The 18,638-nt window shown below is 47.4% G+C and overlaps 1 protein-coding gene across 2 annotated transcripts; it reads left to right on the plus strand.

Moving 5' to 3' along the window:
• Window positions 1-759: 759 nt before the first annotated feature.
• On the plus strand, window positions 760-16,892 carry ANXA4 (annexin A4). 2 transcript variants are annotated; one of them, XM_027803830.2, is made up of 14 exons: window positions 760-887; window positions 1,661-3,534; window positions 7,384-7,440; window positions 8,400-8,475; window positions 8,893-8,987; window positions 9,262-9,375; window positions 9,549-9,639; window positions 10,732-10,811; window positions 11,767-11,823; window positions 13,483-13,576; window positions 14,095-14,190; window positions 14,645-14,703; window positions 15,045-15,167; window positions 15,469-16,892. In XM_027803830.2, the coding sequence occupies exons 3-14, from the start codon at window positions 7,438-7,440 to the stop codon at window positions 15,526-15,528; spliced, it is 948 nt and encodes a 315-aa protein (XP_027659631.1). In that variant the 5' UTR covers window positions 760-887; window positions 1,661-3,534; window positions 7,384-7,437; the 3' UTR covers window positions 15,529-16,892. The 2 variants fall into 2 exon arrangements, with proteins under 2 accessions (XP_027659631.1, XP_005438182.1); XM_005438125.4 differs by lacking the exons at window positions 760-887; window positions 1,661-3,534 and adding an exon at window positions 3,689-4,048.
• The last annotated feature ends 1,746 nt before the right edge of the window (window positions 16,893-18,638 follow it).

Below are 18,638 nucleotides of genomic sequence, written 5' to 3' on the forward strand. Positions count from 1 at the left end.
TTCCTTGCTGCTTATAGCTGCAGTTAATAAAAGAGAACAGTACAGTGGGCTCACGGCCAAGTGCAGCCTTAAGTTTCTCTGTAAGAGAAAGGCAGAGTGTGTGGGTATATCTGAGATGGTGTCTGCAGAACAGCAGCGTGGAAAGCACTGAGTGCGGTAGCACCCGAGATGCTGTTGTAGCTGTCACTTAGAAATCCTAAGAGCATCCAGGATCTCCTCTTGTGTGCCTGCCTGCAGAATATGCAAGCAGCCCTGTCTTAAAAATCTTGAATTGAAGCACTCTTGAAATGGGGAGTTTGACTCCTGGCTCCTTCATGCAGCTACTCATTGCTGTCTCCCCTCATAGCTTATTTTCTATGGCACGGAGACCACCACGTCTGAGTGGTCTCTTGTTTTAAAGGCACTTCAGGTTAGAGGGATTTTTCTCAAATCCGTTCCTCTCCCCTGTTCCTTCTTGGCTTTACGTGACATGTATGTTTATGTCATCAAGCCAGCCTAGCCAGAGAGCCCTTGACTTGCATAGCAGTACTGGTACGCTGCGCTCACGGCTTTGTAAAGCCTGGATTGCTAAGAGGTGGAGTGCTGCACATTCCCCTGGTAATACTGACCACGTAAAAACAGTGTTTCTAATGGTTATGGTAAAGTAATGAAGAGCTAAGAACACTTTTCTTTCTTACGTGAATTGGAATACTTCCGTCTTCCCACCTCACGTTTCTGGGAATGTGTTTGTCACCTTTCTTCATCTCTCTGTGTTAAAAGGGCTTCGCTCAGATGGTAGAACAGAAGCTTCAGGCTGCCTCTTCCCAGGGGCTTCCCCAAAACAGTTTCTACACCAAGGCTACACATGTGGAAGCGGACATTTCATCTTACACAGTGCTGAACTGGAGGTAAGGAGACGTCCTTGCTCTAAGCATCAGAAGTACCCCTACGTCTTCATAGCGAGTCCTAATATCTGCAGTTAATCTAGTGATTAATCTGATATTAATATGCAGAATGTGAAAATGTTTTACCCTCTTACAAGCGCATGAAAATCAGTGCTTTAGAAAAGCAAGCGCTGGTTTTCAGCCTCCACCCTAACCTCGGCTACTCGCTGCTATGGAGACAGTAGTCTTAACTGAGCTGCAGCATTGCAACATCGTTCCGGCAGCACTCATGCAACAGTAGAATAACCCCATTTTCAGGGGCTGCCAAATGCAAACTGCATTTATACTTCTAGACTCCGGTATGAAAATGAGCATTCCCTTATGAACTTCCTGAAAACACCTGCATAATCCCCAAAGGCCCAGATTCTGGCCCCGACTTCAATCTGTGGCAGATTGGCTAATGACTTTGTTAGTGCCAGGATATGGACCTTGGTGAATGAGGTGAGGCTGGTTCTCTGAAGCTAAAGGCAGATACCTGCCAATCAAAGGCCACAATGAAAATCTCCCCTTCCAGCACTAGGTTCCTCTGCTCTCTGAGGTGCAAATTTAAAAGGCCAAGTCCTTAGGGCAAAAACACAAATGCTGCCATTTTCTGAGAGGTTTGGCTCTGTTCTCGTTGTGGGACCTGGAATAAATACCTCCTTCCTAACAGGCTGGCTGCTTGAGCTCAATCTGTTCACTTAATGCACACTGCCATGTCTTTCTGTGACCTTTAATTTTTATTGTGTGTTTTGTAGAGATGGGAGAACAGCAGGATGGAGCGGGAATACAGAGCAGATATGCAACCGAGTGAAGTCGGGGGTTTTGGAGAACTTTATAACAAGTGGGTTTAAAATCATCAGAGACAACCAGGATATATCAGTGAAAAGAAAAGCAAATGTGCTTTGTCACCTACGACACTGATGGGAACTGTGGCCTTGTCCATTACTGTTCCTCTTTTGATGTAAGGATAGCAAAGCTATGTTAGACACTGCTTCAGGCTGGAGATATTTAAGGATAGCCATAGCCTTTCCATAATTTAAGAGATGAAGACAACATACTGAAAGCTGAGCAGACCCTAGACAAAGAGCTCCTGGAGAGACAAAGCTCTGCCTCTTCAACCTTGTATAAGAAATTTCTCCTACAGCAACAACCCCTTGCCTTCCTGAAGGGAGCAGCTCCTGCAGCAAGGTACAACAGCGTTCAGGCAGCCATTGCCCTAAACCCCTTGTCCTTCCATCCACCTTCCAGAGAAACTCAGCTAACTCTCAGCATGTTCAGAAGCTTTTGTACTTTGGTGGGCTTTTTTTCCTTTCCAATATTCAAATAATCATGATTGTCTGAACTGGATGGCTACGGAGATAGCATCCATGACCAGCCAAGCTTATGGGGAGCTCAGCTGTGTGTTGGGTCAGGATGTGGCTTCTGAAGAGGCTACGCTTGCATGACTAATTCTGGATGGCTAAAAACATCCACGCAAACACTTTGCGTCTCCAAGTATTCCTCCCTACTTGGAGCCTCTCCCAGGGGGCAAGAAAAGGTTAAATTATGCAAATCATGAATGGCAGGATTGGTGCAATATTTAAAGGGTAAATAATATCCAAAGAAGATTCATAACTTACAGTCTTAAATAATTACTGTTGCATATACTGTTGACTGCAGTATCAGAGCCATCCAGTCCTCAGGGCTGAAGAGGCTGGAAAGCAAACAGAAGAATGAAGCTTTGGAAAATGCGCAAGCTAAAAAAATCACAGGCAACGTAAGATGAAGAAACACAGCAGTTCTGCTGGCGGATTAAAATGCACGGGTACGGGCCCAAAGCAGGAGGCAGCTGACGTGAGAGGAAGGGATGAGAATGGAAACTTTTAACAGATGTAGGAAGGAGTTTCTCCTTAGTGACTGTTGGTAGTGTGTACCAGTCCACACTGAATCCTGAGTGGGGTAAAGGGCCAGATTCTGCAAGGGAAGAGACTCTGCAACGGGAAAGGAGAGTGCTTGTGGCTTGCACCTTGTTTTTCTGTTACTCCCTGTTCAATGTCCCCCCGTGTCAGCAGAGAGTGAGTAGGTGCTGGCCAGCTGGCCCCTGTGGGCTTGTTTTTGGGAGACTGAGCTGCAGTGGGAGCTATAATAAGCCAGCTGCACAGCCATGCTCACTGCAGCACAGCCTGCATTCATCCCTGCTGCTAAAATTAGGTCTCTGCCAGCAAAAGAGCATGTGCAAAGAGGCACAGGGGTGAGATATAACTGTCGTATGAGCTGGAAAAAAGAACCTGAGAGGGCTGATTTACCCATTACGATAACTGTACTTTTGGCATCAGGGGAGGCCAGAGTCCCTGAGGATAAACACAATGAAGATATGTATTATTGCAGGGCTGATTCCCCTCTGTGAGCCTCACGATCTTGTCAAAGGCTGACCCTGGCAGTGTCACATCAGGGTAAAAACTGAAGTCCCTTTGCCTGAAGTGTTTTGACTTGAGGGCGGTGCCATTTACTGAGGCAAAAGCAGTAACTTTTATTAAAGCAATCACTCGTAATGAAATCATGGCTGTTAGCGATGCAAAGCTCTTAGACAAGGGGAAACAATGCTGAAGACCTGGCGAGTTGCTGTGGGAGCAAAGGAGACATAATACAGGTAAGATCTCCCCCCGTGTTGTCTGTGGGGATGAACAGAACTTGCTCAAGGCCGTTGCTGCCTGTGTGCTCCCCGCCGTCGTCCCCCTCGCTCCCCCCTTGGGTATGCCCTTACACGACAGCATAAAGCCAGGCATCGGGCTGGCTGTGCTCTCAGGCTGCCGTAGGAGACCCCCCTCTGTTCCCGGAGATTTTTACAGGCAATGCTGGGGAGCGTGGAAGCCGCCCCAACCTGCCCCGCCACCTTTACTTGCAAGGGCCTCTGTGTAACCCCAAATCTGCACTTCCTAAATGTGCGTGAGGCTCCCTGAGGGATCTCTCCCTGCTCCGGATTACAACCAACTGTTCACGGAAGGGCAGAGGAGCGAGCAGGGCTCGACTGCCTTCCCATCAGGCGTGCCAGAAAAGCTGTTTTGCGCTGACGAGTCCCTCCCGCTCCAGGGCGGGGACTTTGCCATCCAGAACAAGCTGAGCAAAGCTCTCCTCATCCCTGCCAAGGCACCCACTTGGGACAGGTGAGTGCCAAACCGGCTGGGGGGTCCCCTTTGGTATGGGGAAGGGGTTGCATGGCTAGAGGCGCCTGGGAAGGTGCCAAGTGCCGTCCCTGCTTGCCAGACCGCAGCGGCTGGTGGCCCGGCCGTGTGGGAGCGGGACTGCCCTTGGCTGGGCAGATGCCGCGTCAGGCCACGATGCTAAGACATTTAGGGTGTAGGGGCAGCCCTGGAGGGCGCAGGCCTGGGCTGAGGAAGGACAGGGAGGCAGGTTGTGGGAAGGAGGAAGATGGCTGACTCTTCCCAGGCACAGGGAGCGCAGGTTTTGCTTCCTATTTCTGCCGTGCCCAAGCTGGCACAACCTCCCTGCTGGATGCTGGAGCGAGGAGCGCATGGCAGGGGGCTTGTGGAGCGACTCCAGGTGGGTGCACAGGCCGAAGTGAGGAGTACAGCACTGTGCTAACTCGGTATTATATTTTTACTCCTTTTGAGGGCAGTGGCCAGGAAAAGGTCACTGTGTGGGAGGTGCTGGGATATTTCAGCTGGCTCGGGGCTCTCCAGCAGAAGGGAGATCCTTCCCTGAGCTGCAGATCGGGCTGGGATCAGAGTCAGCCACCTCGCCGTGAGCCCCAGAGCCAGGGCACCCAGCCTCCCTGAAGCACAGCCGGCTGTGGAGGGCGCAGGCTGTATCCAGCACAGCTGGCAACAGCTGGCAGTGACAGAGCCATGGAGAAGCTGAGCAGGCATAGGGTGTGGGTTTGTCTTCGAGTAAACGTGCGCCGAATAAAAGAACTAGTCAAGCAAGTCCAGTGTTTGCCTTGCAAGGGGATGGGTCGCAAAGCGGTGGTTTTCCACTCCAGATCCCAGGTGCAGGACTGACAACATGTCCATGACTTGGGGGAAAAAAACAAACCAACCTGTGTTTATATCCTGTTAAGCTGTTGGGAGCTTTGTGTGCCGGGAGCTGTGCGTTCTCTGTGCACAGTCAGGAAAACTTGATTCAGAGCAAGCCTAGGTTTGGGTTGGCCAGCACATATGACAGTTTCAGCAGTTTTCTGAAAACTGAAGTCTATTCTGGATTCAGCTGTTAGAGGACGTTGATGTGGACTGACAACTGTCTGATTAGCTGATAAAGCCTACCAGGAAAAGGTCATCCATGGAAAAAATTTGAATAATGGGACAGATGCCTCGTACACCTGCACTCGCACCTGGCCACAGTTTTTTGAGCCTGTTCTAAGTCAGGTTTGCTGTACCAGCGAGCTCAGGCCTTTATTCTGGGATGAAGCAAACATCAGGTCAGGGATTAACCAGGCCACCTTAGCGCTTGCTAGCAGACTCTTTGAAGTTCAATTCTTCAAAGCACGGAGCTGCTCCTGTCCTGAAGCTGCTTTTCCCCATTTGAGCTGCAAGCCAAGAGCCGTGCTAAGCTGCAAAGCACTGGCAGATCTGTCTGAGCAGTTCCTTTCTCTCCCTACTAGCAAAGGAGAGTTTTAACTCATCTAATGGCCCAGCCTGAGCAGTTCGTGGAGATGCCTTCACCTGGGAAAGGGAGGAAAAGGGTTCCAGGGGCAGGGAGGGACTGTTGCAGGAGAACCTGATTGACCCGCTGAGCTCTTCCACCTGTAACTTCAGCGGCTCATCTCTTGTGGCACCGCACACAGAAATACACTGGGAACAAAACAGCATTTGCAGACTTTGCAGTGGGGTTAGCACCGCCGCCTTTTGCAGTGCTCTACTCTTTATATTCCCAGTGACATTTAAGCTGGATGAAGAAATTGGAATCTTAGAGTCAATATTTGATGACATTTCTGTTGTAATTTGATATTGCGGGAGCATTTGCCCTGAATCCAGTACGTGCATCCTTTCCTCATGTTTTTGGTTTCTTTCTGCCAGCTCATTTGCACTCAGAATTTTTCTGCCTCCCACCTCCTTTTCCTTGTTTATTGACCTTTCTTTTGCCCTCTAATCAACTTGCTAAAACCAGCCTGTGCAATATCCCTGCTCCTGTGTACAAATCAACTGGATGGTAAAACTGCATTAGAAAAACATCTGTGAAATTCAAAGCCGTTATTTAATGTCTGGCTAAAGCAAATAAAGCTGGCTTTATATTTCTGTAAAAAGATGACTTTTCTGAGGTCTAGGTCATAATTTTGACCGCTGAAATCTACAATCAAGCGAAAGAAAGCAAACTCAACACTAATAATTTTCCATATGTTGCCTGACTGCCCAGAGTGTAATAATGTACAGATGACCTGGAGAGCACTTGGGAGTGCCTGTGCGTAGCACGTCTGTGGCAAATGTCATGCTAAGAGTAACTTGCCTGAACAGCAGCCTCCAATGGTACTCCGATTTGTAAGAGTCATGTGAAGCATGAGCAAAGACACTCCTGTTCTTGCACAACTGTCTGGGCTCATTGATAGCAGCTATTAAGCACCATGAGAAGGATTAAGGAGAGATGTCGTCAGCCACTGGCATCACCCTTCTGCTTAAGGGCTTTAACACGAGAACCTCAGCTCATGCTGTGTGGGACTGGAGTTGCAGGGAGGTGAACCTTGTCCTAGTACCTGACATCCTGTCACTGACCGGGGATTTGGGAAAATACTTTGGGTGCGTTCATGTATCGGCCCTATGCATGGAAACAGAATTATGAACAGGAAAAGTAACCCTGGGGAGATTACAAGTAAGTTTTTTGGGTTTGTTTTTTTTTTGTTTGGTTGGTTTTTGTGAGGGCTTTAATAGTCAGTTAAAACTACAGTCTTACAAGGAATTACGCATTGAACCGAACTGGAGAGATGTTGGATACAGCAGATTTTAATTAAAGGAAGATAATTCTCCTGTCCCAGTCCTTGAGTAAGGTTATCCTTTGCATGCTCATCTAGACATTGATGTTGCCTTTGCCTCCCAGGGGGTATCTGTGAAGGCTGTTGGGACTGTGCAGGCACCCTCACCCTAATTCACTCTCAGTCTTCCACCTGGCAAGGTCAAAGCCATGTGTTTTGAAGGGCATGGGAATCAAGTCTATTTTCTTTGCTCCCAGGGCAACATTGTCTGCTTCTTCTTAAGGCCTCAGCCAGGCTGTCACACTAGCAATAGAAAAGAAATTTCTTAAATTACTAGTGCTAATCATCTGCTTATGTACCACATCCCTCTTTCAGGCAGGGTGGATGCCCTGGCCCTGCGCTGCTGCTGCAAGCCAGCCTTTGTTCATTCAGTACAAAGCAGGACTGGAAATTCAGGGATGCTGCCATGGACATTCAGTAGGGCTGTTCAAGTTAACAGCTCCATTTTGCTGGCAAGGGTAGGTATATTCTTTTAATTATTTGCTGGAAAACTAACACTTCCTCTGTTTTTTATTACAGTTGTCTAACTGCCTGGAGACGTAGACAATAACAGATTGACCAAATACAAGAGCGATGGTGAGTGTGTGTGTTTTCTTTACCATCCTGTGCCAGGCTTTGCTCTGATCAGATAACCCTGGGGAGTGTAGCTCAGATAAGGACACAGCAGGAAGAACACTGTCACTGTCTGCCCCTTTATGGAGGGTAAGCTTATCACTTCTCTCTTGTTCCTCATGCTAGAGGAGAATGACCCACACAGACGGGCTTTTCCATTTGGGGAGTTAATGGAAAATCTGAGCAGATATTAGTTTAAAGAACATTAATTTCTCCAGATAAACTTCCTGGCATATTATTCTTTCCAGGTTCAACCTGCAAGGTAACCAACTATACAGTAGTTATCACTGTGCCTGTTTCAGAATGCCTAACTTACAGGAGAGCTAAGCAGCGTTTTGCTAATGATTTTCACGGGAACATGGAGAGCTTTGTAAGAGACAGTGCAGCCCCCCAGAAATGGTGCTGGACAGGAGGCAGGAGAAACCTGTTTGGGAATCACTGTTTTGAGCAAAACACAGCACTTCCTGGTGCGTTATTTTACAGAAGGATGGACCTTGGCTGCTCTTAGAGAAGTCAGGGATAGGGCTTGATGGGAACAGCTGCTTCTACAATTTACATGGAAAACTGCTAGGAAGAAGCCCCAGCTGGACTGAACGGAGATGTCAGGCTGCTTGCCATTAGTTAACTGGGAACAAGATACTCCATGGGCAGCTATATGAAGATATTTTCTCCTTTTAGTTGTGTCCCTGTGGCTGACTTCTTATGTGGCTGGGAAGTTCCTCTAGAACAAACTGTTTCTCTTTAGGGTAGGATGGAATCCTGGTATAACATCAGTTGTGTTTGGTGGGTGGGCTTTACTTGCTGTGTCACTGTGTTTGCATCTTTTGAATGTTCTAATATATTTTTCTTTAGTTCAACTTTACCACATGTATGTATGTATCACATTTAGTCTGCCTTTCACAACTCCTCTCCTGTGGGTTTAGGCAACAATCAAGGGGGTCTCAAGCTTCAGTGCTGAGCAAGAAGCACAGGCACTAAGGAAGGCTATGAAGGGATTTGGTAAGTTGGGCTGCCTCCACTGTTAAACCCTCTTTTTTCCCTCCAAGCACTGGGAATGTTTTGTCTGGTGGTTTGTTAGAGGGGAAGTCTGACCATTTGCATTGCTCCAGTGCCCCAGGAGGGCACTGAAAGGAATTGAGTGACTTGATCAGGCTGAGACTTGAACCCAACTGGAAATCCAAGTCTTGGCTACAAAAACATCCTTAGTCAGGCTCTTGCCTTGTCTCACACTGTGGTACTGCCGTGCCACTGGCTGGGTTGAGACACTTCTGTATGCTGATCTAGTCCCCAGAGTGCTGCTGAGAACCAGGTTGTGTAAGGACCAGAAGATGGCTAATGGCACACTGTGGACAAGACCAGAGCACGCATCTGGTTCTTGTGCAAGCAGCTTGACTGGTTTCCATTGTTTTTCTCCAGGCACAGATGAAGATGCCATCATTGAGATCTTGACCAAACTAAACATTTCCCAACGTCAGCAAGTTCTGATCACCTATAAAAGCAGTATTGGCAGGGTAAGTGGTCTTCAGAGATTAGTGACTGTAGCTTTCACTGGGAGATGAAGACATTTTGGGGGTTATGTCACTTGGGTGAAATGTGAGCAACATCCTAGTGTCCACTACAGTAAGGTTAGCACAGGCTTTCCCTGGCCAAGTTTATTTTGGTCTTGTTCACTTCAGAGCAACTGTTCACCCAAGGAGGGTTGGAGCGTGAAGTAGTAAATAAGTTCTTTCTGTTCTCAAAGGCTGTATCTTCTCCCAGCTCCTTTCTCCAATCTCTGTCCTCTAGGACTTGATTGATGACTTGAAGTCTGAGCTAAGTGGGAACTTTGAAAGGGTGATCGTTGGTATGATGACTCCTACCACCATGTACGACGTGCATGAACTGAGGAGGGCTGTGAAGGTTTGGAAATCTTCCTTTTATGTTGCTTAAGTTCTGGTCAATTTAGTATGATATGGCATAATTATATTTTATTATTAATGTAGTATTATTAACATATATAATTAAAATAATCCTAGTTGCACATCAAAAAAGTTGTCATAATAACATTGGATCTTGTCTTTGCAATTCCCTAGGGGGCAGGAACAGATGAAGGCTGCCTGATTGAAATTCTAGCTTCTCGCACAAACGAAGAGATTCGGCGCATTAATGAGAACTACAAACTGCGTATGTAGTGCGAAGTACAAGCTGTTATCATACTGCTTGAAAAGTCACTTGTGTGTATGCACAAACATGTGAAGAGGAAAGAGAAGGGTCTGTTAGCCTTTAAATGTGACATATCAGCCCATACAGCTATTGCCATTTGTCCAGAGAGAACCTCTGAGTTAAACAGGTGTCAGCAGCTGCGCTGCCAACAGCCTCAAAAGTTCAGATTTCACCCAGAAATTGAATCGCTGTAAATAAAACTGGATGGGTTGATTTTGCCTGTCGGTTGGGTGTCTGTCCATGTGTGGATCTGTTGCCAGTTTTATACTGGCTGTGCTTCTTAATTTTGCCCTGTAGCACTAAATACAATAGCTGGGCTGCTATGATGATAGCCAAGAAGGCCAACAGCATCCTGGCTTGTATGAGAAACAACAGGGCCAGCAGGGCTAGGGCAGTGATTGTCACCCTGTGCTTGGCACTGTACGAGGCTGCACCTTGAATCCTGTGTGCAGTTTTGGGCCCCTCACTACAAGAAAGTCACTGAGGTGCTGCAGCGTGTCCAGGGATGGGCAGCGGAGCTGGGGAAGAGTCTGGTGAGCAAGTCCTCTGAGGAGCAGCTGGGGGAACTTGGGGGGCTTAGCTTGGAGAAAAGGGGGCTCAGAGGGGACCTTCTTGTTTCTTACAACTCCCTGAAAGGAAGCTGTAGCGAGGTGGGAGTCAGTCTCTTCTCCTAAGTAACAAGCAATAGGATGAGAGGAAACAGCCTCAACTGCACCAGGAGAGGTTTAGATAATAAGAAAAAATTCTTCCCCAAAAGAGTGGTCAAGCACTGAACAGGCTGCCCAGGGAGAGGGTGGAGTCGCCAGCCCTGGAGGTATTGAAAAGCCGTGTAGATGTGGCACTTGGGAACATGATTTAGTGGTAGCCTTGGCAGTGCTGGGTTAATGGTTGGACTTGATGATCTTAAAGCTTCTTTCCCACCTAAATGATTCTGTGATGTTCAGAGCCCTGAGCACAGTTCTATACCTACCTAGCTTACGGCTGGCAAACGTGGACAAACAACAGGTGGTGGACCTGTTACTAACAGATGTCATATGTGTGTGCCCTTGCTAGAATATGGCTGTACCCTGGAGGAGGACATCGTTTCTGACACATCTTCCATGTTTCGAAGAGTCCTCGTGTCCCTCTCGACGGTAAATCCAGGCTAAGGGAAAGGGGGGTGAATCTTCCTGTTGCTGATGAATGTGCCTCTCACTTCGGTGATGAGGTGTTCCAGGCTGGCTTCTGGGTCACTTATTTTGCATTTCACACCCAGCTTCTAGAGGGAGAGGAGCCTGGCCCTGGGTGTGCGTTAGTGCCGTGTTGTCTTTTTCACATGGTCCAGTTAAAGGGGATTTCTGCTCCTCCTGTTATCCCAGATCTGGGTTCTTGACCTGCTGGGCAAGAGCCAATCCACATGGAGCTATTTATTGCATGTCTGTGCAGAGATGGGTTCTGGGTGGTAAATCCACAAAGCTAGCACGCCTCAACACATAGTAAAACCTTTTATACACTTTGAACAATTGTTTACATTTAAGTTCAGTCACACTTAATTTTCATTGGTTCTTACGAGCCTCATCTCCCTTTAAAGGTACAGCTTACTTTTTTTGCATGGGGCATGTTCTGTGGGGAGGGGGCATTTTTAGTAGGGGGCTTTCTTTGCTCGAGGGTGGATCTTTTAGTATGCTAATTAGGATAGTTGACACATAGTTCCAGTAATTTTCTGTTTACTCTCATTAAGGATTTGGGATTCCTTGTGCTTACCTTGTTGTGTCCCAGCATATTTATGGTGTCTGTGCCTTCTCCCAAGGCTGTGTTTTATTAACTGTTCCTAAGGATTTAACTAACAACCTCTGTTTTTCAAATTCTTTCTTGTTTTTCACTATATTTACATTTCCCCCTCTCTTTATTTTTTAAAGTAAGTAATTCTTGTATCAGTTTCAAAAGGAAGCACAAATTACATCTGAGCCATATTTTGCTGCATTTTTAAGCTGCTATTCAATTTTAAGGATCCCATTGTGCATCTCCAGTAACTCGTTTTGAATGGGGAATTTGCAGGAACTGCTTCCACTCTGGTGAACGGAGTTTTTCATCCTTGTATCTCTGCAGGGTAACAGAGATGAGGGAATGTATGTGGATGATGCCCTTGCTCAACAAGATGCCCAGGTGTGTAGCAATTTCCTTCCTTGGAAGAATTGTCTGTTCTTGTACCTGTAATGCGTGGTGAATCCTTACTTTTTCTAGACCTCATCTGTTTTGTTTCAAGGTAGAACAGTAAGCCTGAAGCTGTGCTAGACAGCAGCACCCTAGGTGGAGACCTGGGCTCTGTTCTCAGGTTTGACCCTTAGAGAAGCCTCTTCACTGTTCTGACTCAGCCGGTGAAATGGAGATAATGGTTCTAGCCTCCTTTGCAACGCCGCCGTGGGGAAAAGTCTCTGGACAGGCTGGGTGTGTGGGGGGAGAGGTGGCATTTCACTTGAGAGCTTCTGTGCTTTGTTAGTATTTGTTGTAAAATATCTGTGACCTAGACAAGCAGCAGGCCAGCAGTGCTTAGGCACCAAGGATCTCCTTGTATGATAAGGTGACCTGCCTAGTGTATGAGGGAAAGGCTGTGGATGTTGTCTGCCTAGACTTTAGTAAAACCTTTGACACCATCTCCCACAGCATTCTCATGGCTTGTGTGGGCGCACTCTTCTCTGGGTTAAAAGCTGGCTGGACAGCCAAGCCCAGAGCGTGGTGGTGGATGGAGATACATCCCACTGGCGGCCGCTCGCGAGTGGTGTTCCCCAGGGCTCAGGGCCGGGGCCAGCTCTGTTTAATATTTTTACCAACAATCTGGAAGAGGGGATCGAGTGCACCCCCAGTCAGTTTGCAGATGACACTGAGCTTGAGGGGAGCATTGATCCGTTTGAGGACAGGGGGCTCTGCAGGGGGGTCTGGGCCGGCTGGGTCAATGGGCTGAGGCCGCTGGATGAGGTTCAACAGGGCTCAGTGCTGGGCCCTGCACTGGGGTCACAATAACCCCACGAAACGCTACAGGCTGGGGGCAGAGGGGCTGGGAAGCTGCCTGCGGGGAAGGACCTGGGGGTGCTGGCTGACGGCCGGCTGAACATGAGCCAGCAGTGTGCCCAGGTGGCCAAGGGGGCCAACAGCATCCTGGCTCGTATCTGAAACAGCGTGGCCAGCAGCACAAGGGCCGCAATCAATCGATCGTCCTCCTGTACTTGGCAGTGGTGAGGCCGCACCTCGAATCCTGTGTTCAGTTGGGCCTTCACTTCAAGAGGACATTGAGGTGCTGGAGCGTGTCCAGAGATGGGCAGCGGGGCTGGGGAAGGGGCTGGATCACCAGCCTGATGGGGGGCAGCTGAGGGAACTGGGGGTGTTTAGCCTGGAGAGAAGGCAGCTGGGCAGGAGGGAACATTATTTCTGTCTACAATTACCTGAAAGGAGGCTGTAGCAAGGTGGGTGTCAGACTCTTCTCCCCAGCAGCAAGTAATAGGATGAGAGGAAAAATCCTCAAGTGCCAGAGGACGTTTAGATTTGCTATCAGGAACAGTTTCTGTACTGGATAGGGTCTTCAAGCACTGGAACAGGCTGCCCAGGGACATGGTGGAGTCACCATCCCTGGAGGTATTTAAAAGACATGTAGATGTGGCACTTGGGAACATGGTTTAGTGGTGGCCTTGGCAGTCCTGGGTTAACAGTTGGACTTGATGATCTTAAATGTCTTTTCCACCTAAATGATTCTATGAAGTAAAAATCTCATGTTGTATGCACCTGTTCTTCTCCATGAGCCTCACCTTGTCCCTTGATAATGTCTTCAAGTGCCTGTATGAAGCTGGGGAGAAGAAATGGGGAACAGATGAGGTACAATTTATGGCCATCCTCTGTACACGGAACAGATGCCACCTGCTACGAGGTAGGACCCTCTGCGGTGTCCTGGATTTTTTTTCCTTGTTTGAGGACAATAATTTTGTAGGAGCTTTGTACTTGTTCGTTAACTGATTGTGAACTCTTCCTAAGCCAGCAGGTATCCTACAGCCCAGTCCCATTCAGTTCTTTAAGACCGTTTCATTCCCTCCTGAGACGAAAAAGGGACCTGAGAAAAACATCAGTACAACTTGCTCCAGCCTGTAAATTGGAGATAATGAAGTGTGACTCCCATTGGGACAGAGCTAAGCATTTAAACTGCCATCATTAACTAGCAGTTCTTGAAAATGCTAGCAGCAGTGGTAGGCCAATTAGCAAGACAGTTGATAATTAAAATGAATTATTTCTGTGGGACAGCCCAAATTTAGCTTACAATGTCACAATAATGGTACAATGTTCATACAGAGCATGAGGAGCTTGATCTTGCAAAGTGATCCTCAGTGGTTTACACACTGTATGCCCTGAAGCATCTCACTCGCTCTTTTTATCACCAACTCTTCCTCCTAGTTTTCGATGCCTACAGAGGGATTGCTAATAAGGACATAACAGACAGCATTAAATCGGAGATGTCAGGAGACCTTGAAGATGCTTTGTTAGCTGTGGGTGAGTTCCCTGCTTTTAAACTTTGTCTACAACATAATTAAATAATTAGAGATATTGTATCTTGCCCTGGCTGGCTGTGTACATGGCTTCAGGAGGCAGATACTATATCTTTTTTGCAAGCCACAGTGTTTTAATCTTTGCAGATACAACTGGGTGAGAAAGCTCTGTACTTTATGATATTGCTTGCTTCCCCAAGTGATGCTTTGGTAGCTGACGTTTGCTGTCGGGAAGTATTAAATCCTTAAAGAAAATATGACTGAGCACTGGGCTTGGAGACATCAATTTATGGCAGGTCACTGACTATGGATGTCTGCATTGTACTTGCTGTTTGTTGGCCCGGAATTACATCTTTACAGAATAAACACCTTGCCTGAAAAAGTGCTGTAAAGGTTTGGAAGACTTTCTCCTTCAGTTTTTATTGGCCTTAATTCTCTTGTTCTTGTCTCCCTTACAGTAAAGTGCATGCGAAATAAACCTGCATATTTTGCTGAAAGATTGTATAAATCCATGAAGGTAAAGAGCTTTTGGTGCAAGATCGCTGGGTTTCCATGCTCAAGTCAGTAGCATGACAGCAATTATTAGATAAAGGGAAACTCTGCTGTTAACTGGGGGGGGGGGGCAGGGGGAGGAAGAAAAAAAAAAAAAAAAAAAAAAAGCCTGAGCTTCTATATGGACCTCTCTTCCCTCAGGAAGCTCAGAGCAACATGCTTATGCAGCAGCAAGCTGCTAGTGGATAGCTCCATTAATGCAAAAATGTTCTAATTAGGAACAGATCCCACAGAAGACCAAGTGATAAAACCTTTGTGTCTGTTGCTGGTGCTCTGTAGTTGCAGACAGTTGGTTTATTCCTTTAGGGCTTGGGAACGGATGACAACACGTTGATCCGAGTGATGGTGTCCCGTGCTGAGATAGATATGCTGGACATCAGAAGGGAATTCCTGACCATGTATGGGAAATCGCTCTACTCCTTCATTAAGGTACGCTTTTCAGGGTTAGAAACGCAGCTGGATTTGCTAAGCAGCTTGAAAGAGACAGGTCTCCACTTGACACCCACTGGGTATTTTAGAGGAGGTGAAATGAAGGAGACTTTATGTGCTGAATGTACTAAGAACATTCAGGAATATTTATGAAAATATTTATGAAAATATTCCTGAATGTTCTTAGTTCTTAAATTGTCAAAGAGGATACAAACCCTACAACAAATTGCATGTGCTGGAAAGAACCCAGCCTCTATGGAGCTGTAAACCTAATTGTGTTCATTTTTGCTTTTCTCTCTAGGGAGACTGCTCAGGGGACTATAGAAAAGTTCTGCTCAGACTCTGTGGTGGGGACGATTAAGGGATGCCTGGTGCACGGCCTGGGTGATGGGAAGCAGCTGATCATAACCATTTCTTTCTTTTTAATTTTTCCAAAATACCTTATTACTTGCTGTGAGTATTGACTTGGGTTAGTTAATGCTCTGGTTAGATAACGGCCATTCCGGTTGACCCTTTTGATACGCTTTTATGCTTGGAACACCCATTTGTTTACTAATTGGGCTAGTAAATCCCATCTTAAACAGAATGCCGTAACCAAATACATAAAAGCTAGATTGTTTCCTGGCGAGCTGTCCCTTTGCCATTGCATTCACCCGCAAAACTTATCAACTGAAGCAAACTTGGATGTAGAATGTGAGAGGCTGCACAGGGAAAAATTAACCTCATCAGTACATGGAGACCGCAGAATGCAGGCTTGCTTCAGTTTTTGCAAGATAATTAAAACCCAAAGAAATCAATCATCTAAAATACAAGCACGTTTAGAGCTTAACTTGCTCTCTGTTAGTGTGGAGCATTAACAGCCTTGCTGCTCTTTATGTATATGTTGCCTATAGATCTGTAGATAGTGAAGATGTCACTGGTGACATGAGAAAAAACTCTTGCTGCCCTGATTACAGAGCAGCCCCGTATTCTTGGTATGTCTTCCTTGACCCATGGGAGTATAAATCATCAGGGTTACATTACAGACCCTTCCTCTGGATGAAGTGATGTCACCAGAACGGTGCCTTTTCAGGAATGACCTGTCCCCAAAGATGCATGTTATCAGCACTACGTGATGCCTTAGCCTGGGGTGCCTCACCAGATCTCACAACGTGGGCTGGTTGGGGCCCATGTAACGCCCCCGTTAGAAGGTCCCATTTTTGTGCCTGTCCCTGACTCGGACACCCACCTCTGGAAGAGACTTTTCCCCCAGGCCCCGCACCCCTGCCTGTTAAGCTGAGCGTTGTTTTCACTACAAAAATACAGTTCTTGTTTGGCTTAGCAATTTTAAATTTTTTTAGCTGTTGGTATATAATCCTGTTTTGAAGGCGTCAGACTGAGTTTCAAATTTGGAAGCACAAATACCAGCATGGCCTACACCCAATTCTGTCACTCATTTTCTTCTAAACTAGGCTACTGTTGGCTTGAATAGGACATACTTCTGTGGCCTCAAACCAAGTAATTTTCTTTCTTGCTTTGTGCTGTAATTGAAGACACATTCCTTAGTTTTGGTGGGAGAGGATGCAGGGCTTTTTCCAGTTCCACTGAAACCTTCTGCTCAGTGAAAGAAAAATTGTCTTACCCAGTACAACAGGCTAACAGATGCACTCAGGCTTGGTTTTGTGTTTCAGTGCCTCGTTTTATGTTGCTGACTTTTTAGGAATGAATAAACAATTCTTTTCCATACCTTCTGCCACAGCTGTGTATTCTGGGAGAGAATGATGAAATAACTGTGTCCTTGGGGAATTTTCAACAACTTCTGTGCTCCAGTGCTTTTTCTGTTAAGTGTGGACCTCCATACACCAGCTGAGTGGGGAGAGGCTGCAGGAGATGACTATCAGCCCTTCCGAGCGGGGTGCCCAGGGCCCTGTCCCCCTGGCTGGAATACCACTCCAGCAGCAGCTATCCCCTGCTCCTTAGAGAGGCAGATCCATTGCCCCCACCCCTGTGGGCCCACCGGGGGGGGATGCTGGTCTTGTCCGAAAAGCAGATTTGTGGCCCCTTGTGCAATAAGTCAATTTTCACGCTCTCGGGGAGACATCACTTATTTATGGCGCAAAGCTGGGGGCGAGGTGGTGCTCCACAAGGCCAGGCCACCACATGGGGCTCCCCACGGCGTATTCCTACACAGAGACTGTAACATTAGTAAGTTACCAAGTCCATTCTCTACAAGATTGGTTCGTGATTGTGTATATAATTATAATATGGTTACACAACATCACACATGCTCAGGGGAGGGGTCTTCACCTGGGCAAGGGTTTTTTTGCTCTAGGGGTGTGATTTTTAGTATTGTAATGTGTGTTGTTCGGTTCAGGATACACGGACCTTGAGTCTTTTTGCCAAGTTGGCAATGCATCCTCAAAGTATCCTCTTTACCCGTTTCTTCAAAGCCTAATTGTTCCCGAGCATCCTTGCCCAAAGGATGGCTGTGCACTCTCCTGCTTGCAGCCTAAATTTGGCAGCTGAACCTATAGGAACCATACCTTGAACAAAACAATTGGGCTGTCCTAAATGTTATGAGTTATCCTCTGACACTGTAAATCCCCGTCCAGCCACACTTTAAGAAATGCTGTGCAAAATCCCACGTGCATGCCGCGTCTGGGGGGTGATCACCAGCGGGGGGTGGGGGGTGGGGGCAGAGCTGGGGGTGCATTCCCCCCTGCCACAATGACCTTGGTCCCGCTTTCAGCCAACTCCGGGTGGGCTGCGCTCCCCCAGCAGCCTGTCTCCTCCTGCGGCCGGTGCTGGGGGCTCCGACAGGGTGCTCCCCTGGCCCCGCTCTGTGTTCCCTGCCCTTCCCAAGGCTGCCTCGTGCTCCGAGTCCCTTCCTTCGCCACTGTAACAGCTTTGGGGAGTCTGCTCAGCCTCAGCTTTGTGCGCTGGTGTGTTTAACCTATAGCTATAGTAGCAGAGGAATTTTACTAATGTGCTTAATTGTAAATGTTGCAGCTACTCTATCCGTGGCGTTGCCCAGCCATACAGCGCTGTGCTGGGTAGTTTAACTACTAGTAGGTAGGAGCTGGTCCAAAACCAAAGCATGAGCTGAGGGTGCTGGAAGGGGCCAGGAGAAGAGGTCGTAAAAAGGATAAGAGGAAGACGATGAAGGAGAGGATGAAGAAAGGATGAAGGTGTCCCAAACGACCGCCAGAGGACTCCTGACCCATTGGACCACACATGTAGTAAGTGCATAGGTATAGTTCGTTCTTGGAATTGTAATGAATGTGCTAATAGTTTCTCAGAAATGTCATTGATATGCACAGATCGGCCATTCGAAGACAAGTGAATGAAGTCAGGATGGACGCGGGCGGAACTTATCCCCCGTGCATCCGGCACCGAAAACAAAGCATGCCTGCTTCCCAGCGCTCCGCACTGGGAATCGGAGGGGTTCGCCTCCGGTTTTTCAGTATCAGGTAACCACCAAGGCAGAGCGCG

This window comes from Falco cherrug, chromosome 18, assembly GCF_023634085.1.
Source record: "Falco cherrug isolate bFalChe1 chromosome 18, bFalChe1.pri, whole genome shotgun sequence".
NCBI lineage: Eukaryota > Metazoa > Chordata > Aves > Falconiformes > Falconidae > Falco > Falco cherrug.

What these genes read in the sequence shown, in the direction of transcription:
- ANXA4 (XM_027803830.2), top strand. An exon ending in TTGCTCAACAAGATGCCCAG is followed by an intron (nt 11,824 to 13,482) that starts GTGTGTAGCAAT and finishes AATGTCTTCAAG; the next exon opens with TGCCTGTATGAAGCTGGGGA. An exon ending in AGATGCTTTGTTAGCTGTGG is followed by an intron (nt 14,191 to 14,644) that starts GTGAGTTCCCTG and finishes TCTCCCTTACAG; the next exon opens with TAAAGTGCATGCGAAATAAA.